At 41.9% G+C, this 23,988-nt stretch overlaps 1 protein-coding gene across 2 annotated transcripts in view; it reads left to right on the top strand.

The window, feature by feature from the left end:
- RANBP10 (RAN binding protein 10) overlaps positions 1-23,988 on the top strand; it is an 82,362-nt gene that overhangs the window by 19,702 nt on the left and 38,672 nt on the right. For both annotated transcript variants that reach the window (XM_074882117.1, XM_074882116.1), the window contains exon 3: positions 3,982-4,034. In XM_074882117.1, coding sequence (XP_074738218.1) covers positions 3,982-4,034 — 53 coding nt within the window. The remainder of the gene's footprint in view (positions 1-3,981; positions 4,035-23,988) is intronic.

Genomic DNA, 23,988 nt, shown 5'->3' with positions numbered 1-23,988 from the left:
ATACTGAGTTACTGAGGAGTAGGTAGTCTAGAGAATAGGTTCTGTCATCTCTATAGTTCTTTACAAGTTTAGGTTTTGGGATGAATGCCTAGAAGTCTTGCCTTGTCTCTGCCCAGTTCATGTATCTTTTGAAGCAAAGCTTGTCTTTACCATATAGCTCTCTATTTCAGGACATACTGTAGACTATGCAGGGCTCAATTTAGTATGAATCCTCCCTGTGCCACTCTTCCGTTGTACCTTGCCTGGCTACTCTGTGGCATATAGCAGCAGAAATGTTTGGGGTGGCTTTTGTTAGGCTGTATCTTGGCAGCCTCTAATCCCTCCTTGGAGGGAGTGCATGCCCAGGCAGAGCTGACCTTTGGCTGACAGTTCTCTGAGCGCAGGTGAAAGGATCCCAGTTTGTGCTGGAGGAGCTGGTTAGCCTGTGGTAGGGAAGGGAATGCCCTTGAGCTCCTTCCATCATGACCAAGCTAGATAATCCTCCTTATCTCCAGGATGGGGCCGGTCAGATCTAAAGTTTAGGGTTACTATCTGCAGGAAGTAGTCATTGCACTTGTGTCCTGGGACTTGGAGCAGTGCAAAATACGCTCAAGGCATTTGTTTGTGTTTCTGTGGGCACTGTGTCCAAGCTGTATTGCACTGGAGTGTTCACTGTCTTGTCTCAACAAACAGAGTGCCTTGAGCTCTTCTTTTTTGTAGACAGGCTGCAGGCATTTAGCACTTCTGCAGAGAATATCAGATTTGCTATATAATAATGTACATACTAGGAAACCCTCACAAATCTCTCTTTATCCCTCTAAATGAGAAATAGGAAATCCAGCCAAATGTCCTGGAAGCTGTACTCTGCCTGGAGAGTTTCTGAGATAAACTTGTTTGCCTTAAATGCTATCAGGAGGTTCAAATCTTTTACTCCTGACTGGCTTCTGTCAAAGTCTCTTTTGGGTATTTTTCTAAGTTCAGTGATCTTCTTATTATTTCCTTTATCAAACGCTGATGCTTTCCTGGTGCTTGCGTAGTTATGTAACTTATACATAATGTAATTTATGGTGAGAGCTGAAGGACCTGGGCTGGCCTTGGTTGTAGCTGGCTGTTACATTGGCAAGGCCCTGTTTGTCAGCATTTATCCCAGGAAACTTGAAGAGCCCTAGGCTTGCAGCAGAAAAACACTGAGCTGGGTGAAGGGAAGTTAGAACCCAGCAATAAGTTCTCCATATCATGATCATGTATCACTTTCCTCTGAAGATAACCCTAAGAGGCCAGGAGCCAACTAAAAAGGAAAAGGCAGACCATATAATGGTTAGCAATTGAGTGATCAGGTATATAGATAACTGGGTTTGTGACTCCAGGGAGAATGGTATCGTGGCTGGTAGACGCAAATTACACAGCTCTCCCAGGGCATCTGGGTCTTATACCAGTTGCTGAGCATGAAGTGATCATTGTGGTCCCCATGGTGGAAGAGCAGAAAAGGTTCTTTGTATAAAACTCTTAACCATTATGTAGGAAGCTGAAAACCAGGACCTCTGCTGTGCCAGTCTCCAAAAAACTTCTCCGTACCTTTTCACAGTATTGTGCTTTGCCCAGTACCGGGAAGAGAGGTGAGGAGGAATTGCTATGTTGCTGAGGAATTGGTTTGAGGAGGAGGGGTTTGGATCCTCTGGAAGCTGGGGCACTTCTGAACTAGAGTGTGTTTTTTAAAGAAGGGACTGACTTAATTTAAAGCACGGTAAAACTGGTTTTCAAGTGTTTAAAATCTGGAAGATCACGCTACCAAGATGTGAAGTGTACAAGAAAGACAAAGTTGGCCATGTTTGTGAAGATGTTGTGCTATTTGTTAAAGAGGTCATAGGCTGCGATCTGATAAACTTATAGATCTCTAAGGATTAAAATTTCTGTGTAAACAAGAAAAAAAAAAATCCGTTATTACCCTTTCCATGGTATTTGATTAGGGTGGAGACAATGAGATGGAGGAATCAAGGGCAGGGAATGGTTGTTGTGGGAGACTTAACCCATGTTGCTTGGAGAAATGTAAGTTTGGGGTCAAATTCTGAAACAGTATTTTTAGACATAGTTAATGTTTTATGGAGCAGGTGGTCGAGGAAGCCACAGGAAGAAAACTGATACTGTGAAAGAATAGCAGGACACTGGCTGTAGCCTCTTTGGATTTATACCTTTACATGAACAAGAGCCCAACAGTAACTTAATTTCCAAACTCAGTAACCTAAAAATATGGAAGCTTGTTAAAAACAAACTGAGCAGGGCAGCTGTTTCTGTGGTTCCAGGGCACATTAAGAGAATTACAGACCATGCAAATTAACAGAAATAGAACAAACAAAATGGGTATGTGCCTAAATATTGCAGTGGAGAAGAGCCTTTGCAAAGGCTGGCTATGTCTTGCAGTCCTCTTGAACGCAGAAGTAGATAAAGATCAGTCTGCCTGGATTTGCAAAAGCCATTTGGCAAGGTCCAGTCTCAAAAATTCTTGAGGAAAGTCAAGGAGATGTGGGTTAAAGTGAAGGAGATTGTGTGATTGAGTGATTGGTTAGATGATTAGCTAACAGGTAGGAAGTGGGGCAGAGGAATGAATGGCCCACATGTGCATGTCATGTCCCCTCTCCTCCCTGCAGCTGAGGATGTTCACCAGTGGATTTCTGTGGGGGTGTGTACTACACCTCTGATGTTCACTACCTTAATAAATGACCTGGAAGTGAAATTAATAGTAAGATGATATTTTATGCTGATGATAGGAAGCTAACTAGAGTTGTAAAATCTAGGACTGACTATGGATGATAAAATGAAAAATGTGGTTTAGGCTGGATAGATGGAAAATGATTCTCATGGGGGGAGAATAAACAATCCAAACTTGACACAAAAAAATGTTCTCTGAGCTGCCTCTTACAGTGCAGGGACAAGTTCTCTGTGTCCTGGTTCCATGGAAAAATCGGCTCAGTTCTCATCTGCAGTCAAAAAATAAGTGGAATAAGAGAGACCAAGATGGGGAGGAATACAAACCAAAACAGAGAACACCCGTATACTGTTGTCTGTAACAATCACCATACATTTGTGTTGTGAATGATGCTTGAGGTTCTGGTTTCCCCCTGCTGCTCAGAAGATGCGGAACTGGAAGTGTAGCAAAAGTATTAAAGTGTAGATGAGCTTCCATGATAGGAACAACTGAATAGACTGCAAGTAGTCAACCTTGAGAAGAGACCGTTGGGGAGTGGGGTATGAATGAGGACTTTAAAATCCTTGAGAAAGGTAACAGAGAAATGTTACTACTCTCTCTTCCAATTCTAAAAATGTGCGTGCCAAACCAGCTTGGACAGTAATTCCATGGTGGAGCTGCAGTGTGTTGCCTTTTCAGAGAGCTTACAAAGGTCCTGAAAGCAATCAGGTTAGTGGAGGAAAATCTCTTGGGCTGTGAAATACAGAAGGACCACCTTTTGCTTAGGAAATTGTGTAAAATGTATGTTGGACAATGAAAGAATGTTCTTGGAAAGTACAATTGTTTGCCCTGTCCTGTGCATCCACTACCAGCTATTCCTGGAGACATCTGTTCTCATATACTATATCTGCACTTAAGTATTTTTTTTACTCTCCTGTTAATCACCTATACGTTTTTTTCTGACATATGGAAAAAAAACCACCACCCACAACCCAGAAATTTAATTGCTGAGTGTTTTCCAGTCCTTTTCCTACCAATTAAGAGCTAAAAAGTAGCTGTAGTTGTGTATTGGAAGGCTGTCAGTCACTAAAGCAGACTGACATTTTATCTTGGATTCAAGAAAAGACTAAAAAAGTAACAGAAAATCTTTAGTGATTTCAACATTCTTATCTTAAACAATTTGTGAATTGGTGAGGGTTTTTTTTTTTGTGGTGTGGTTTGGTGTGTTTTTTTTTTCCTGCTGTATTTCTGCTGCAGTAAATCTTGTGGCTTGGCTATTCTGTGCTTGACTGATATTTTATTTGGGTTTTTTTTTGAAGGTACATGGGAATAGGACTTTCTGCTCAAGGGGTCAACATGAACAGGCTTCCTGGTAAGTCACTGTTAAGGTTTGTTTTGGCTTGCAGTCTGTGTCAAAGATTTTAATGTATGTAATATGAATTAATGAATGTGTGTTTCTATTCATAAAATGTTGTCACTGTGTCTTATGTTTGGAAGTTTCAAACTATTATTATCCTAAACTGAGTTACTAGTGTTGTTAATGTAGCCATGATGATTTTAGCAGATAATAGAAATTAATATTAAAGTAATGAGTAAGATGATGAGCTTTCAGACGTGCAAGCTCTTTTTTGCGTCTGAAAAATAAGTAGCAAAACAATTTGACATTTAATCTGTATATCCCACTTGACAAATTTGCATGAAAGAATCTGAAAATGATGGGAAAATTGGCCTGTCGTATTGTCTCTCCTCTATTCTTTCCCTCTCCACACTGAAATCTAGAAAATGTAATAGAGTGGTATTTCCAGTTAACGTTGTTGTTTCCTTTGTTTGAAATGTTTGGTTTTTAGGTTGGCTTCTAAGTTGGTTAAGTAGCTTCTTTTTAAAAATAAATAGTAATATTTCTTTAACAATATCTAATTCATTAGGTCAAATTATGATTTGTAGATTTGGATTAGCATAGTGACTTCTGTAGCAGGAATTCTTTCAGCTGGCTTTGAAACTAGAATTGTCTGTGTTTGGTGGAAAGTAAACGTTCAAGTGCCAGAATGGATGACAGCTGGTTCCCAGGGGTGGGGGCTTTCTTTGGTCTTGGGTGTGATTTACTTCTGGTGGAGCTGTTTTAAAGCTGAAATGTGTGTTCATCTTGGTGTGTATGCATCTTGGTATCTCCAAAGGAGAACGTTTTGTGAATGTCCTAACAAAAGGAAAAGCTTCCATTGGGTTTGCAATAAGACCCTTGTGAATTCACTTCTCAGTGAGGATTTTGCTTTCGTTTTCACTGGTAACTTGCATATTCAGAGTGTGGAACGTGCTTGTTTTTCTCCTTATAACCTTCAACTGAATATGATGCAGCATTGGAGCAAAATCCTTGACTGTTCTGTTAGCAAAATACGGGATTCTGTAGCTCTGTTATCAATTTCTGAACTGTATATTTCTATAGCTATGTTTCTGAAATTCTGCTAAGACTGCAGATGGAGTCTCAGCAAGAAAATGAAAAGGAGACCAAGACAGCCAGTGGCCTTGGATGATTTCAGAAAATAACCAACTTTCTGGTGCCCATTCTTTTAATTGTAAAGCAGCTGCTGAATTTAGCAATGGAACAGCTGCTTTGTCTTGTTACTGAAGAGATGTGTGGAGATCTTAAAATGCATGAGGGAGCATTTGGGACCTTTTGCATTCATAAAGAAGAAACTTGGAATTGTAGGCTAGTTGCATTAGTTAACTAGTTCAATTAAAATATCACCAGTGAAACAATAAACGTTGTTTTAGTGACAACGTCAGCAGCGTGTGGGCCGTTCATAAATCACAACCACGGTTAACAGTTGTAGGCAGACTTTCCAGGTACCACTTCAATCATGTTTGAGCTTGAGAGTTGTCTTTTGGCCACTGTCAGAAGCAAGTCCTAAGATCTGTTGGTCTGATGGGGGCACAACCTTCCTTGCATCTATTTTTCTCTAGTAATTTCGGATCTGGCTAGAGAGCTTGTGCAACCTCTAATATTTTGAGATATTTAGGACTCAACTGGACGTGGCATTGACCAACCTGATCTAATTAGACCCCCTTTGGGCAGGGGTTGAACTAGGTGACTTCTGGAGGTCCCTTCCCTCCTTAGTTATTCTGCACTTGTACGATAACTCTGGTTTTGGGAGAACGGTTTCAGTGACACCTGTGTCTTAAAGAATTTGCATCTTACTGCAAACTGTATTTGTTAATAATTGTCATGACAACTACAGCATATACACATTGGAGAGAGAATTAAGGTCACAGGTCTTTGTCCACTCGGAACTAGCTCAGGGAAGGAGGAAGGCAGGACACTGTCAGTTTTCTCAAGTGATAGTTGGTTGCAAAAATGTAGGGAATGTCTTGATCAAGATGAGTTTTGAGACTTCTACTCTCTCTGCCCCCAGTCCTCCCAACCCAGGTGGGTTGTGTGCATGTGCAAGACTACGCATGGGTCTAGTCCCATCATCTCTTCCCAAGATGGAAGTGTTTGGGTGTTAAAGGGAGCATGTTCTGTTCAGGAAATGGCTCTTTGGCTTGTGCAATGGAAAGATGGATGAGATTGACTTGTAGACTGTTAGTTGGGTTATTGCTTAGCCTAGGATTCTCCCGGGATTATAGCACAGATACAGGGATACAGATATACATAAAACCCACAGTTGAATACTAACGTGAGATGATACGTACTGAATGTCATAGGTGTGCTGTCCTGAAATTGAACAGCCAACATAATTTCTTTTCTTTTTTTTTTTTCCCCTTTAGAGACTAAAAACTAGCCAAACCACTTCTGATAAATGACTTTAAAGGCCAAGAGCTACATGGGCAGTATTTTGTGGCCAGTTTGAATCAAAGTGCCTGTATACTACTATTATTTCTAGAGTGTATGTGGCGAATGTGGAATTATTTTCTGAGTGAAATAAAACATAAACTGAACTTGAGACTTCAGATAGTGCTTATTTAACAATGAATTGTACAAATTTGATCCCATGAACCTGTTTGTTTGATCACGTGCAGATTATGCTGCCAAGAGTGATTCTGCAGGCATGGTTAGGTCAACCTCCCATCATCAGTGTAAAATGAACTGAATGGCTCTGTATTACAGCTCAGTAATTATCTTCCTGGCTTTTGGAGAATGAGTCTGATTTATTTTTTTATAGTATATTGCTTAAGTAACTGAAGTGAGAAACATATATCAGGCTTAACCGTTATCAGGTCCTTCACAGCACAGAGTAAGCAGGAGCTCACAAAGAAGTGACAGACCTTGGAGTGTTGACTTGGCTTCACATCAAAATGTAATTTTAACTTTTTGTGACCTGAAACCTTGCCAAGTTTGTCTCCTTAGACCCTTTCTAAGTTACTTCTGCTTTAACAGATCAATTTTTGCTAAGTGTGCTGGCAGGACAGTACGTGACCCACTACAAGTAGTGGTTTGGGAGCCGAAAGCCTGGTATGGGAGCCAGAGTTGGTCCCATCCTTGTTCCCACTTTCAGTGGGGATCAATCTTGCTGCTGGGTTCTGTCTCTGACTGCTCCCCCTGCCCCAAGAACAAATGCTTTGGTCGTATCCAGTTCAAATTCGGGGCATTTCTGCTTTATGCCAAATTTATTTTGGCTTCAGCCCAGCTTGGTGCTGATTGGGGTAGTGCTGAGCTTTCTCTGAAGGTTGGAAGTGTGGTTGGAGCAACCTGAGCATTTCCTTAAACTACCCCTCTCTGCACTGCGAACAGAGACTGCTTTTAAAAGGAGAGTGCCCCGTCTCTGTTCAACTCAAGGCTTCTGTGGGCTGTGCTTTGAAATTCAATCAGCAGGTCTGGAATTATTGTGGGTTTTTATATTGAAGTACCAACTTCTGTGACCCTAATGTATCTTGATGATTTTTTTTATGGTTATTTTTTAAATTTTTAAAAGACATTATGAACACTGATAAACATTCTGCTTTAAACTGGTGGCTTTTATTGAAATGTCTGTTCCCTTCACAGACATTTTATTGAAATGGCTGTTCATTTTTTTCCCCAGATACAACTTTATTTCATGTGTGCTCAGTATTTTGGTATCTGAGGATGAAATTACATGTTAGCTGAACTGATCTAACTCACTGTCATCAAAGGAGAGAAACCCGACCCTTCCTCCCCTGCACCTACAGCTGCACAGTCCCTCTTCTTCCCTTGTGCAAGCCCCTGGCTCTGGCACTTGTCACCTCCCTGGCCAGGCCAGGCTAGCTTTCAGGCCTGGCAGGCACTTGCCTGCTTTTCTGCTGTGTTGGGGTTTTGGCAGGCTGGTTCCTTCAGTACTTACGGAGTAATGCTCTTACCTTTGTGTCTTGAGTGTAACATCAGAAACATCCTTTTTTTTAATTATTATTTAGCCCTTAATCCAATAAGTTTTTCTGAGCCCAGCTCAAAATGCATTGGTGGTTTGCTACAGTTTTCACCTAACCTTCATAAAATGGAGCAGATTGCTGTTCCTCTCTTTAATATGGATGAGACGTACATGCCGGAGATGATTCTCCCCGCATGTGATGTTCTGCATTGGTTCAAGCCCTTCATGCTGTTGAGAGATAACGTTTCATTTGTTCTACCTCTTTGAGGGTAATCCAGCAGGAACAGGCAGAGAGGGAAGGAGGGGTGATTCTCTATGGTAGCAGCAAGGTCTTAATTCAACCTAAAATGTTGTGAAACCATACCCTTAGGCATACCCTGCTTCAGTTTCTGAAACAGCATAGATAGGATCTGACCAATCACTTTTAGAGACTTTAAACACCCTCTGGTTAATAACTGACTTGCCCTGCTATGCAGCATTGCACATGTTAAATGGTGTGCCAGCTTTCACTCACCATGGTTTTGTTTTATGAAACTTTGATTATTTTTTCACCTTACTTTTCAGATGAAAAGATACTGCTTGGCTTATTCACTATCTGCTTCAAACTCCCTGTGAAAAGAACAAGCTTTCACATTCAAGAATGTTTTATGGACTTGAATTAAAGTGCAGCCAGATAAACCAGCAGAATTTGGTGGAAGAAACCTGCTCTGTATTGGGGTGTGGCTTCTGGGACTGTAATGCTTTAAGCCAGGTCAGCAAAACCAGAAACAGTTTGTCCAACTGGCCCATGTCTGTTCAGCAAAGGTCCTTGTGAGTGATCTGTTTCTGTAGACATGTAGGTAAAATAAAAATGAGCAATGGGAATGAAGACTTCCGCATGCTCCTCTCCTCTGTGAAAGCCATCCATCCTCCTCCATAAGCCACCAACACAATAAACAGGCTTTCCATTTTAGCTTTGTTTGGAGATCCCTTCCTTTCCTTTGCATTCTCCTCTTGCTGATAGATTTCTATTGACATTTGTAGATAGGACTTTATTTCTTCTCCATTTATCTTGCACGTTATCAGAGGAGATGCAAACAGGGGAGCAAGGCTATTGAGGAATCTGTCTTCCTGTTCTTTTGAGAAGAAAAAGATACTGGTTTCTCCCTTAGGGATGTTCACATGGGTTTTTCAGGCAGGTGTGCTCCCTTCCAGGGGCGACCAGAGCAGGGAGGCTGGATAGATGTTGTATTGTAGGAACCAGTGAGAAACTAGAGGAACGGGGCTTGTTCAGCCTACAGAAGAGGCAAAGAAGGGGTCTACTAGCAGCCTTTCACTATCTAAAGGAGCTTGCAGAGATCACGGACCCAGACTCTTCTCAGAGGTGCACAGTACGAGGAAGAGAGGCAATGGGCACTAGTTGTGACAAAGTTTATCATGGGAAATAAGATATTCATTGTCAGACTTGAGGATGGGTTGCTATGGAGGCTCTATCCTCAGAGATTGTCAAATCTCAATTGGACAAGGCTCTAGGAGGTCTGATCCAACTTTTAAGTTAACCCTGCTAGGAGTGGGAAGTTTGGTTAGAGACCTTCAGATGTTCCTTCAAGCCAGTTTTGTTTGGGGTTTTCTGTTTGTTTGTTTGTTTTTCTGTGATTGCTAGGGGATCTTTCTACTTCAGATGTGTTTAAAGAACTTCATTTCCCTGTATCAGCTTATGCTTTGGGTTGTCACTTTCTATGACTCCAATGACGAATGAAGGACCTGTGCTAAAGGATTTAGTCCCAGTGGCAAATATAATAATTATAGAAGATGAGACCTCACCAAATCATCTGATCTGAAGCTAATTCAATTATGCATCAGTCCTGCCTGACAGGTGTGTGTCTAAACCAGTCTTTCATTATCTTTCTGGCAACTTCCTCCAACGCTGTCCTTGTGTTGGAAACTTTTCCTGATGACTAAGCTGAATATTCCATGTAGTCGAAGTCCATTACTGTTGGATCACGTGGAGGTGGAGAATAATTACTTTCTTTCCTCTCTGTAGCAGTGTACACGAAGACTTTTATCGCTCTTTTGTGGTCTTCTCTCTAGACCAAACATCCCTGGCTCTTTACCCTGTCCCTGTTTGTCATGTTTTCTTGATTTGTGACAACTCTTTTTGATCTTTTCTGGACTCCAACCACTGGATGCATCACAAGCACCAGTGTTTTACTCCCTATCGTAAAAGAAAACATTAAAATTCAGAGCAAGTCCAGGAAGTGGCTCTTATCCCACGCTGCAAACAAGGGCAAAGGAAAATCCTTGCCAGGCTTTCACAATTTCTAAGGCTTAAGCAGAAAGGGGAGGGGAAGAAGCTAGATGGTTAACTGGGAGAAGGGCCTTCCCCCTTGGCTTCTAGAGCAACCAGCAAAAGTCCTCAAGTATGGGATTAAATATATGAACAGTACATGGCAAACAAATAGTGATTCAGTTTGCTTTCAAATACTCCTGGCTAAATCAGCATTTTGGACACCCAGCTTGATTTTCTATCTTTAGAAGTAATTTCTATTAAGTTTGTTTAACTATTTGTCAGCTGATCAAGCTCTGTCTTAAAATACCTTATAGTATTTGTCCTGCTGCAAAGCTCTTCCAGAACTAGTCTTAAAAATAATTGACCAAAGTGACACGTGGGATTTTCCTATAGTGTCTTAGTAAAGTCTTACACAATGGTACTTGCACTTTCTTGTCTCTTTAGTAAATATACCTTAGATGTAACTTTTTTTACTTTATTTGCTGTGTTGAGGAAATAGAGCAAATCAAAGTTTTGCTTTTAGTTTAGATGTAATTTTAATTATGTAGTCTATCCTTATTGCAACCTGTTGACACATTAGAAAGGCAGATGGGTGGAAAAAAGTACGAGAAAGCAGTGGCAGGCCAAGCTACTGACAGTATAGGTTTAATGTGCTAAGGCTGAGCGAGCTGACATCAGGGTATGGGGCAGGCTGTTGTGCTCAGTGCGTGTCAGGTTGAAGGAAAGCTGCTCATGGTCAATGCCTGTGGAGTGTGTAGGAAACCTTGGAGCACCATAAAGAAACCTGAATTCTGTTCCTACCTCTGTTATTATCCATAAGGAAGGCTTAATGCTGTAAAGAAGCATGCAGACATTCAATTTACCTTCCACTTGACCCCTGTTTTGTTCTTAGTGTTGCTGTGGCTCTTCATGGAGAACTTGAGGCCATGAAGGTTTCTAGTTAAACAACTCAAATTAGTCAAGAATGGCTGAAGGAAGCCTTGTGATTTTCTTAGGGGTCTGAGTACTTGCTTTTACATGATCATTGCTTATAGACCTCTTTTTCTTGCCCGTTTTCCTTGTATTTTCTGTGCATTTTGTTGGGTCCTCTTCAGGGTTAAGCACCATAGAAACCTTTGAGTACTGTTTGTTAGAGTTTTGGGATAAAAGTGATTACTTGAGTAATTTAAAGTGGTACCAAAATATATACTTGGTTCAACATTTAATACTTTTAATGGCAGTTTGGATCTGTTAATGTTACTTCTGCTAGATTGGTGGTGTCAATACCACCTATATACCATGTCCTGCTGGAGTTATTCAGTGAAGAGATATAGCCCAACTTTGCTTGCCACTCCACGTTTAAACCTTTCCCCTTGCAAGCCAGGAGGTTTGACTTGTCGGGAATTTAATTTTATTTGTGCAGTAAGTATAACCCAGATTGAATAGTACCCAAATCTTCATTTTGGTGTGTGATTTGTATATAGATAACTGTGGTACCCATAAGGAATTTCATAAACACATCACTTAGCACCTGCATAGAGCATTAATTTTTGTATGTCAGGTTAAGGAAAATAGAGGGTTGATACTGTTTGTTGGTTGTTTTTTTTGTTTTAATGAATAAATGTGCATTGCCCCAAAACAGAAACACCCCCAGGACTTTGTTACACATGCAGTCCTTCAGCTGGCTGTGCCAGTTCCTGTCCACAAACTTGCTTAGACTTCTGGTACCCTCCCATTTACCTTAGCAAACCAGTTTGTGGGGCTGCATGTGAACTGGGTCATGTAATTGAGTTAATAATAATGGGTGGGGGGCACTGCCTGATTTTGGGGTTGTTATTAGCTTGGATCTGTTCTGTTGCCCAGTTGATCAGACAGGTAGTGCAGGTTGAAACAACCTCTCTGTGAAACTTTATTCTACAGAAAGGCGTGGGCAACAGTGGTCTGAGATTACTTTTCATAGAAACAAATATTACTCTCACCTAAGATATGTGCTGAAAACCTTAATTAAAGACTGAGCATTCCCTCCAATTAACAGTTATCCAGCTGATCATGGAGACTGTTTTTATGAAGAAACATCTTGCTAGGGCATACTGGTCTGAAGCTAGCTTGGCTGGCTGTGTCTCTAGTTTTTTTTCTGTCTGCCTTTTTTTTCAAGTTGTTTGAAGATGATGGCTGGATAACTTTTGGTGATGAGTTGGATGGTACTGGAACTTGACTGGATTATTTTTTTTGCACTGAGCTTTGTTTCATTCAGTCACATAGCATTGAAAAACAAACGTCGGTGAAAGCATATGCTTGTTTTGCTGTTACCTATCTGATACCTTATAGTCCAGATGGTCAAGGGACCAAAGGGACCTGGACTCAGAAGAGCTATTAGCTATTATTGGAAGGACTGTGTGCTAGTAGTGGTAGTGTCAGGGCTATGGAAGGGTGTAATGAGGAAAACTGAAACGTGGGTGGTGGAGGAGAATCCTATCTTGGGAAATTTCTGGGTCAAATGCCTTCTAGCTGTGTCTGGTTTGTTGCCAGTGATACGTTAAGGAGGCTGTGATGTGTGTGCTGTGGTTATTAATGCCCTGGAATACGATGGGATGAGAGCATCTACAGAAGTTGTCTTGGTGGTAGTGGAGGAAGCTACCTGAAATCAAAGGCAAGTGACTTCTTCTAAAGAAAGTGTATTGTAGAGGAGTCCAGTGGTAGTCTGAAGTAGAGGCCACCAGAAGCTCATTCACAATAAATCAAGAGGGAAGCTGTTAATCTCCCCAAAATACAAAGGGATGTGAAAGATCGAAGCAGAGAGAGCCTCTGACCTGGGGTGGCTGCAGGAGGAGGGCTGTGATCCCACCACTGCTTTCTCTGCCTCCCCAGGCAGAGTGAACCCTACAAACGTATTTTGAGCACAATGCACTGGAGCATCTAGGGAAGTGTCCTGTTGCTTAAATGCAGGTTACTTGAGAGCAGTTAGCGATGCCAAAAATCTGAGATTCAGTAGGATCTGAGGGGACAAAGCAACCTGAGAACCGCTCCAATAACTTTTCTTGGGTAGCCTTGTTGTTGCCGACTTAACTCGGTTTTGACCTAAAAATGTAATTTGTATCTGTCTTCCACATCCTAAGAGGTTATCAGTATGTTTAGAAATTGCAGGCTTTAGTGCTGCGTAATGGAAGAAATGAGAGCAAAGCGGGTCAGTGTGTTGGTTCAGCTCTGGAGTTAGTGATCCATTTGTGCAGAATGGATTTTTAGAAGAATTCCTCACCACTCGAGAGCTCATCTGCGTGGTGAAGAATATTGTGGAACTTGGAATAGTGGTTGGTAATAAACATATACTGCCAAGAAAAAGATACACATTACAATAGATTTAAGACTTTTGGCCTTTGTAAGTCAGGGTGTTTTGGATTTGTCTACCTGAGTCTCTTATTTTTGGAAGTGGAGTGTATTTTTTTTTAAGTGAATCTCCTGGTTGTCACCACTTGCTGTACTTTTATTTACATCTTCAGTTGTGCTACCCTTGTTCCTTCAAAACAAAACTGAAAGATGCACTCCAGGATAAGTTAAGTGCACTCCAGCCACTAGTAACTATTCAGTCCACGGGACAAGGCTAATTAATACAAGGTACCCATCCCCATTTAAAAAAAAAAAAAGTAATGAAGGAAATCTCATACTGGAGAAAGTGTCCTGAGACTGGTTGAAACTGGTTGTTTTATTCTCGGATCTGCTCTTACTGTGTTGTACCATATGCTATTTTCAAAATAGCTTCTGATTATTTTTTTAAATTTAAGTCCAAATGAAGGTCATACTAAAGAAATTGGTAAGAAATTTGGGCTGTTTATAATAAAACAAAAGGATTTCCTTTGAACTTAAGCTTTCACATTTTTAGTGTAAGAATTTTTCCCGTATAGAATCAATATCATGTGTTCAGTGTATATAAAATTTCATCATAGGAAAATAATCTGAGAAATACTCATTTTGTGTTTATTCTGGGCATCTCTGGTTCATTTATATTGTTTCTTTTTTCGTTTTCATTCATAGTTCTATGTGTATGCAGTGCCTGACCAAATTTAAATGCACCATGGCATTACTTAACTCACCCTCATGTTGTTTTCTGTTCCTGCTCCTACTCTCTGCAGATCAGTAAACACCCTTTAAAAAGATTGTTCTTTCTCAAAATTGTAGTATTAAAAAAAAAAAAACCATACATATCTTTGTGAATCTTGTGTTTTGACCTATCCACTAGTAATCAAGGTTTGCCAAGCTCCACTTAATTGGTCAGTTGTCTTCTCTTTATCCCATGTAAGCTTTCTCACTTTCTGGTCAGCTTTCTCAGATCCTACTATATGTGCTGAGGTTGCCTGAACTTGTGTGAAAATTCCAGCTTGAATATTGAAATGGATTTGGTGCATTTGCTATGAATTCATTCATATCACATCTTCAGCTTCTAGAAGAAGCGGAAGTTCATTCTTCCACATTCCTCAATTTGTCACATATCAATAGTGGGCTTTCTGATAAGGTTTGGATTTGCAAGATCTAAATTTTGGAGACATCCGAAGTTCAAACTTGCTGGTATACGATTAAAAGAATTAACTAGGTGTATTGTGTGTGGGTACATTGTGGTACAGGAGGGGAAGGTTGTGGACTGAATTTGTGTACAAGGATGGCTGTGATGGTTTTATTATAAGATATAGGTTGAGTTATGTGAATTGGTACTTTAAATTAGATTATGTCGTTAGGGTGTTTGAATAACCTGAATTCAGATCAGCCATTCTTTTAAAATGCGTATGTTCTCTTGACATCAGTAGTTGCAAGCAAAGATTGTTGGTCTTCAGGCACGTAGTAGCATTTATCTTTGCTTCTGCTCCTTTGTCTGGGCGTGGTGTCTTGCATGTGGTTGGCCTCATCTGAGGAAACAACTTTTATATAGAGGCTGACAAAGGTGGTCACGTCATGTCTTGTTTACCCATAATCAGCACTGAAAAAAGAGCCCGATGTCTACACCACCTGCAGAAGGGAAGTTGTAGGGGCATGAAGGAGTCCAGCTTGGGAAGCTTGAGCTATCCTATTGGGTAGATCCTTAACCAATTTTCACTACGAACATGCTGTGCAGGAATTGCAAGAAGTGCACAAATTTGTATGTTAGTTTATGTACGGGTCCCTTTTTCTTCCCAAAATGTCTTGTTCTTTGGAGTCGTGGTGCTCAAGTGTGGTGTCTAGGATCTGTAGTTCATAGTGGATGGACTCACACAGTTTTTGTAAGCTGTCAAGAACAAGCAAAACCAGAAATGCTGAACTGGCTGTTTTATTTGTACCTGGAAGCACGTGTAATTTCTTCCTTTACCCTCATGGCTGCCAAAGCTGCCATCCTCATGCACTCCTGTGCTCTGCTCGTTAGGTGTGCCTCCCCTAGTTAGGTTATCTTGCACATAGCTGGATACAAATTGTTTAGGTGGGACGTGTTTTAAAACATGAGCCTTCTGCTAAGAGCTGATACTGGGTGGGTTGGCGTGGCTTGGAGGAGTTGGACAGATGTCTTAGTACGCTGCATGATACTTGATGAAGAGCGACACCAGGGTGGTGGTGATCAGGTCTTCAAATGAGGTCAGATCTGATACTTTCTCCAGCTCTGAACACATCTGACGGTAACAAAACCAGCTCCTGAACCACAGAATTGAAGTGAATAACCTTCTGAATTAAGGTTAATCTCATGTTTTATTTATGGCTACCTATGTGAAAATTAGGATTGTATAAAATAGAAGTTACTTCTTTTTTCCCCTTCGGACCCATTTCAGTTCACATGTTGGCTTGTATTTATTACATTGATTGCCCTGTCTGCAGCCAGAAAAACTGCTGCCAGCCATTTGGTCAGGTTTTTAGAGAGGTGTTGTTTTTATTTTCTTTTTTTTTTTTCTTTTAGTCTTCTTGATTAGACTAGCTTTTGGGCACACAGACTTCAGGTTTGAATGGAGGAGACAGACCAAAAGCTGAGCTTTCAGTAACCATGCTTCACCCTGGAATACTTGGGAGAGTGCTTAGCCACATCATTCAAGCTGAACAAAACTGTGAATCAGTATTTCAAGGCAATAACCCTGGCCTTGGAAGACTAATCAAAGAAAGTGTTTCCACCAGCTATTAAGTGCTCAGGCATCAGTGTGGGTAAGTGATTCTTACTCAGGAGGTATGGCTGTCCTGTGCTTTTCCATGCCCTGATTTCTGTGCTGTAACTCTTTTGGAGATGGCCCGGCTCCTCACGGAAGTTCTGCGCTCTTTTCTCATGCAACATGTTCCCAGAAATGTATGGTATGGGTACGCTGGAGCCTGCCTTTGCGCAGAGCTTTCTGTCATCCGGCAGGTTGTGTTGGTTTTGTACCATGTGAAACCAGAGTTTCCAAAGCAGAGTGGAGACAGCATTGCATAGACCATAGACAGCATTGAAGAAAGACCATTTGATTTGGTCTTTACCAATATCCCAGTTTGCATCTCCAGCTGTAGCACAGATTATGGATGATCCAGATAATCTTAGTGACAGTTAAGAGTTGACTAGCAACTTAGAGACAGCAATTGAGCTGTCAACAGGAGTTGTAATCAACACTGCTTGTTTTTCAGATTAAAAAAAATTCTTTATAGAGGCTGTACCTATTACTTGAGCCTTTCAGATAAAAAGGAACATCAACACCAAGCTAAATTTCACTACCACTCAAACTGATGGATAGCAGCAATATTTACTGATGGATAAATATGATACTCTTTAGAAAACCCTGTTGCTTTGCTTTAATTGATGTGGAAACTATTTAAGCAACCTCGGTTTAGAATCTAGAAGGCCTTGTTGTAACCCCTTAACATCATGAGATGCACTTCTGGAAGACTTCTGTCTCCATAAAGTCTCATGTTTACACAAATATTTTTTTGTTCATCATTTTCTTACCTCATTAAATACCATTTTAAGGATTGCTTTAGTAGTTGGATGCTGGCCCCCTGCATTACGCAGTGAGCTCTAACATCACTTTTGGCTGAGTCACCTAACTGCTCTGCCTCAATGTCTCTGTCAAATGACTCTTGCCTTGCAAGATGTTCCTGAAGGTGTCTTAATATTTTATAAAGGTGTTCTTGCCCATCAGCTAAAAGTTGAAAAGTTGACCTATAAATGAACACGTGAATTATTTAGTATGATGAGATTTGAAGCCTGTGTATGTGATAAGCTTTTGTATCCAACTTGTTCTTTGCCCCTGCCACTTAATAGATAAATGGCAAAACTCCTCATCTGACTCTTTAATCCCTGTACTACATTGTTTTGCACCCCTGCTCTTCTCCCTGCCCCCTCCAGTGTGGTGTGTCAGGGAATATAATAGGTATAATAGTACAGTGGTGACCTGATCATGCTAGAGGGCTTTTTTGAGCCTTGCCTTTGTAGATAGAACCAACCTGTTTTGTAGTTGTTTAACCATGTTGTGCTATTTACGTATGGCTTGTAGCACATCTTAACCTCTCTGGTATAGGGAAGACCAGATCATGTTCTGAGTCTGGCAGAAGATCATGCATCAAGCTTGTAAGTTGGGAGGGCTTGCCATCTTTATTCATTCAAGGAAGGATTTTTATCTTGATTACTGTTATTTTGTGGTGAGGTGCATGCTAAGTAATAGTGAAATGGATTTAGTAACAGATCTCTGGGGCGGGTGGAACAGACCATTCCTTTTGACAAGGTATTGCCCGTTTTGCAGCCATCCAGAGCCTTCTGGTTTTGTTTTTTCCTGAGTCAATGGGTAGTGTCACTTCATATAATTAAGTGTAGACTCTGGTTTGATACTGTTTTGAAGGCTAGTTAACATGCAGTAGCTATCAAATGGCAGGAGTTGCCGACCTGGTCTAAAAAATGCCATGCCAGATCAATATAGTTAAAAAGGAAATCTTACAGTGTTACTTTCTGCTTATAGTCTCTGTGGTGGATCAGGCAGTGCTTGTTAGCACCCACATTCTGCTGGATCTCCCAACTTTTGCAGGCCTTTTTAGCTGTCTATCTAGGAGTCTTTTTGATCTTTGGATTACTGTGTCCTTTTGTTCCTGCTCTCTGTTAATATGAGAGAGATGCTGTGATTTTCTTTTTTTTTCTTTCTTTTTTTCCTCTCCTTTGGATGCTTGCCACGCTTAAGTCCTTCTGCCATGAGGATTTGGTCTGAGCTTTGTCTCTTTTACAGTTGCAAGTTCAAAAACATGGAATAGCTTTTGAGCCAAACCTACAGCCAGGCCTGCCAAGAGTCCAGCGCTCTTTGATTAGCATCATCTGGTGTTGCTCTGCAGGGGCCAAACTGGCCTTGGATGAATCTGCTTGATCTGCTGGGAACTGGGGTGAGAGGGAGGCCACTGTACAGCAGTCCCTCACTGGGATGTGTGCTGTGCTCTGGTTCGCTGCACCATTACCTTGTACACGATTCAGTGTGATACTACAAAGACTATGGGACCTGAGCACATCCAGCCCCTAACTTAGGAAGTTTGTCCTCTGTGGGGTGAAGTGGTTTTATTTTCTGTATATGCACTGGTGCTGTAGTGCGCTGTTTGGGCTTCTACTCCATTCAAAGTCATTTTGCCACCTGGCAGAAGAAGTAGAAGTTGTTGTGAGAAAGTTGGGACGTTACTAGCTAGGACTCCTTCATCTCCTGGTGTAGGTAAGTGGGTTTTAGGGATTTTTTTTTTTTTTTTTTTTTTTTTCCCTTGACATGTTCTGGGCAGATGTCCAGGCCCTTGAAGTTCTGCCAGGAAGATGCTGTAATATGCTAAGCACGCTGTTCCCTGGTCCTATTCCTGTCCTGCCACGGGTGTTGTGACTGTACCTAGACAGTTGTTCTGTGCCAGGACCATGCCTCTCCTATTCCCACCACCCCCAATCTACAGCATAGGTTGCTGTGGCCACTGAGCAGCTATTTTTGTAGGCTGCTTATGGAAACAGAAAGATATGTTGCGACATTAGTAGTTGATCTGATTCTGAAGCATGCTTGAATGAAGAAAAACAAAGCTACCTCCTTGCTCTCACCCAAGCATCTGATGTTTATGCAGCTTCATGTGGTTTGACATAAATGCTGTAAGATTGAACTACAGCTGAGGTGCTGCAGCACCCCAAGTGCTTCTCAGGGCAATGGGCTTTTCTTGACCAGGCATTTAGCTTCTAAGGCTGTAGGAGCACAGGGGCTTGCTCAGCTTTCCCTTTGCTAGGGACAAAGGCATGCTTTCACTGCTCTGAGCTAACATGCACCAACGGCACATCGAGTGACACAGCCAAGTCCACTGCAGGATGGTGGAGCAGTCAATAGAGGGGGTTCTGCCTCAGCTGTGATAATGGTTTCTTCCCCATATTTATTTTTGTCCTGTCCCTTGAGCCACCAGTCCCTGCCTGGGACCTGCTCTGCCTAGGACATTGTAGAAGCAGCTCTGAACAGCAACATCCTACTTCTTCCTGCACCATATTAATCTGTCCAGCTTCTGTTTAATGTACCTTCCCTTCCACTGACATCATGCTTTGCTGCTGCCAAAGCCCCATAGCTGGCTGAGCAAGAGCAGCCTGCGCAGCGCTGTGCAGGGAATGGCCCTGCCTCCAGCCAGAACGTGGTCCAGCAGTGACTCTGGGCTCCGCAGCTGGCTCCACCCTCAACAGCCTCCTCCCCAAGCACCATACAAGCAAAGTTTGTACATCTGTTTCTGCTGGACTTTGGATTCAATAAATCTTATTAAAATTATTTTGTTTGGTTTATTTCAGTGTGTTGACACAAGTTCTTGTCCGTCTGCAGCTAGTGTTTGCACACTACTTGCCCTGGCATGGGCAGCTGTGGGAAGCTAGAGTTGCTGGCCAGAGGAGTGGGAAGAGGAATGCCACAGGCAAAATACTGGACAAGAAGAGGGAGGCGAGAAAAATGAAAAGTGTTTCAAAATAAAAGAGAGAAAGTAGGTACAGGTGAAAGCTGGAAAGATGCAGACACTGCAAAGGGTTCTGTGTAGAGTAGTCACTGGTGTCTGTCCTGAAGAGTAAGCCTCGAAACTCTCACATTACTCAGGATATAACAGACACAAACCCTATTTACAAATCTTCAAATTCTTTCTGAGAAACTTCCACCTCCTCTTCATGTGGCCGAATGCATACTTCACCAACATTACTTACTACTTCACAGGCCAGGTTACCACTGAATTTGTTGTAAGCAAGGCCCTGCCCTTTGCAACAGCTTCTGCACCAGGTACTGATTGCCTTGAATGTATGGGCTGGGCTGCAGTGGAACATGCTTCTCCATTGGAATGTGCATGGGTAGGGAATGCTCCCTGTGTCAGTGATAAAGTCCATCTGTCTGCCGTCGTTTTAAGCCCTGAAAGTGGCAGAGCAGGAAGAGTCTGAGGTGTCAGGCTGTAATTTACTGGAACAACCATCTTTTCCATGATCACTGGGCCTTGCACATCTGTCCTTGGGCATGCTATCAGAGGAGAGCTCAGTATGGATCCCTGTGAGTGTTAACTTCCCCCTTCTCCTGTGCCCAAGGGCAAGCCTGGCATGTTTGAGCCTTGGTGTGCAGGGGGATGTCATCAGTTTGCTTTCTTCTCCACATGCTGCAGAAGGAGCAACAGGCCAGCAAAGACACGGTGAAGATACTGCTCTTGGTACTTCCCATCAGGGCACCCTGCATTGCATCGCCTCTGTGGTGTATATGGGCTGATGCTACGTGCTTCCAGGTTTGAGCAGCATATTCAGGTCCTGGTGTTCCTAGATGTGGGACGTAGCTCTGATGCCAGTTTTACCCAGTGCCTACCAGAAGTTCTGTGTACATTGCTGGCTCTCCTGAAGTGGAAAGCTAAAAGGCAGTGTTATTTCTACAGTGCTAAGAGGTAAATGGTGTCCCAGCCCAATAGTGCCACTTCCCAGTTGCTGCTTTGTGAGGTGGAGCCTGATCTCGGATATGGAAGCTAGGCCCATCACACGATCTGCCCCAAAAGTCGAGACTGAAGCAAGGCTGACATTGGATGTGCAAGGTGGGATTGAGCAGGAATGGATGTAGGATAGTTAGGGGTACTAGTAGCACGCTTCATCTAACTCCAATGCTCACTCTTAAGCGAGTTAAGTTGATCCTGTAACTGTGTCCTGAAGTAACTCAAGTCTTTTCTGCCACGTGGTCTGGCATTGCATAATTCTGGCCTGTTTATCAAGCAGCAGCAATAGAACTTGCTGTTCATTTTTTTTTTCGCTGTGTGTTGGGATCAAGACAGTCAGCCAGGAAGATCAGCGTATCTGCTTTTTCTTGTTAGCAGGCCAAACAGAACTTCAGTTTGGTACTGAACATATAAAAATGTCCTCCCAAGCCCTGCTCATGGTTTCTGTTTTTCTTTCTTTCTTTCCCATTCTCTGATTGCACAGTCCGAGCTATTCTGCATCTGTCTAGTTTTTAATAAATACTCTACATATATTTTGGGTTAGGGGGTTGAAGTGTTCAATTCAAAGGGATATCATTTTAACTTCTTGTTCAGTAGCTGCTGAGGTCCTACCTGCAAAGTGGTTCTCCCTGTGTATTTGCATGTTCAAAGTACAGTTGTCTTCAAAATGAGCTCTAGTGAAAACAGGAGCCTTAGGAGGCAGGATGTTTAGGTTCTGCTTTGACCACTGCCATGGGTGGCCGCATCCTTTCTGTTCTCTGCCTGTCTCTCCTCTTTAAAATGATTTTGTGCTTTTGAAGAGAGGATGGGGAAGGAAAATAAAGGAATGAGAGAACTGTGCAACCTGGACCCTCCAGCCACTCTATTTCACTAGATTTCAGTCTGTAGAGTTTGGTCCTTTGGGGGTCTGTGATCTACTTTATATAAGAAAAAGAAAAGCATGTTCTCCAATCTTGTCCAGATTTCTGAAATTTTGTAAGGAATCTGCACTTGCATTTGAGAATTTTTAGACTTGGTCAACTGCACATAGGTGTGAAATGTCCGTTGCTCAGATGTCAGCTATCACCAAGAGACTGAAATGGGATGTTATTTAAACCCCACAGCCTTGTGGGAATTAGTTACCAGTCAGAAACTGTTTGTGCATGGGTTCTCCCAGAGTTTTTTTTAGAAGCAGCCGCCTTCACCTCACTAGCCCAGGATGGACTGGTCTAGCTGTTGAGGATGGTAAACCACTGAGGGTGAAGGGCAAGGTGAAAGGTGCCAGAGAGGAGCTGTGGGAGTGAGCTGGGGCTGAGAGCACTGGCGGTGAGATGGCAGATGAGAATCCGTGCAGAGAGAGCATTGTCACAAGAGCGATGATGCGTTTTGGAGTGATTACAATAGCTTCATGGAAACATCAGTTCAGTAGTAAAAAGGATAATAAAGGGGAAAGTGCTAGGATTAACTCGCAGAGGGCTAGGGAACAGTACAGAGAACAGCCTGCTTCTCTTCTCCATCGTGCACCTTCATCTCTGTTCTCAAAAACAACATTATAAATCCAGAAGAGGTTCAGGTGATGGTCAGAAATGCAAGGAATAGCTAAATAAGCCAGGAGTCATCAGTCTAGAAAAGGCACGGTTATGGGGGATTTTGCAGAGGTCTATGTAATGATGTATGTTCTGGAGAGACTGAATGCAGTTTGCCATCTTCTCCAGTGCAAGAACTAGAGGGTATCAAATACAAGTAGGAGGTGGCATGTTTTCTTGCAGCTTTCAGTTATGCTGTGAAAGTCCTTGTTGCAGGGTACAGTGGATGGTATGAATGTTTGCATGCATTTAAAGGAGGATTGGACAATTGAATGGAAATCCTTTGAGGAGTACTACATGAACAGAATCTCCCATCTGGCTCAGTGGGTCTCTATGCCATGGGTGGTTGGAAAGTGGTAACGCTGTTCAGTAAGAGCATGATACGTGCATGTCCGATGCTTGTACTGTCTCACTTCTTGAAGAGGATCCTTATCTGGCTTGACCCCATAGCCCGTACGGCCGGCCTTTTTAAAAACACACAGATAACATCTCATCTCTGCCTTCTGGGTCACAACAGCGGCTTCTGGAACTACTTGAGTACAAGTGGTACAAAGGTTAAAATGTCCAGAGAATTTACAGATGTAAGCGTGGGGAAGGCATATGGGAAGTCTTATTAAAGCAGTGTTAGATGTTGTAAAGGAAGAAGCTGTTGAGTAATAACTGGAGGCGCGCGTCAAGGAAAAGATTGTAATATCATAGACCTGTTACTAGGTGGCGATAGTAAATTGTTAATGATGCAGAAAAGTCCCAAGTTTTCAGCAAGTGTTTTTGTATTTGGAGAGAAGTTGGAGGATGTATTTGCAAAATACATGTGATAAGTTACTCCCCACCCTGCTGGTAATCCAAGATAATGCCAAACACTTTAGCTAGGGATACGCTATTTAAATCAATAGGCCCGGATAACTTTCACCTACAAGGATTTAGAAGTGCTAATTTTTTATTTTTAATTCAAATTATTAGGGAATTTCAGAAGACTGGCTGAAGTTGGCTGGTGCTGGAATGACCCATATGCCATTGCCCTTGTGTTTATTCTGGGCAGGATTTCAGAAATACTGATGCATTGTTTGATTAATAAATAACTAAAGGTTAGGCATATAATTAACACCACTCAGCTTGTGTTTATGGTGAGTACAGTAAGTTCTCTCAAACAAATCTGGCTTGTTTTATTAAGATGACCATGGTGATTTGATAAGGCTGACAGTCTAGATGTAAACACTTAGTGTTGTGTCAGGTCCAGATTCAGCACTACACAACATTTGAGTTGAAAAAGCTCACTCTTGTGTATCATTAGCAAAATGCTGGGTG

This window comes from Strix uralensis, chromosome 12 (genome assembly GCF_047716275.1).
Source record: "Strix uralensis isolate ZFMK-TIS-50842 chromosome 12, bStrUra1, whole genome shotgun sequence".
Taxonomy (NCBI): Eukaryota; Metazoa; Chordata; class Aves; order Strigiformes; family Strigidae; genus Strix; species Strix uralensis.
Note: the sequence above shows the minus strand (reverse complement) of the source record. Positions and strands in the feature narration are given on the sequence as shown.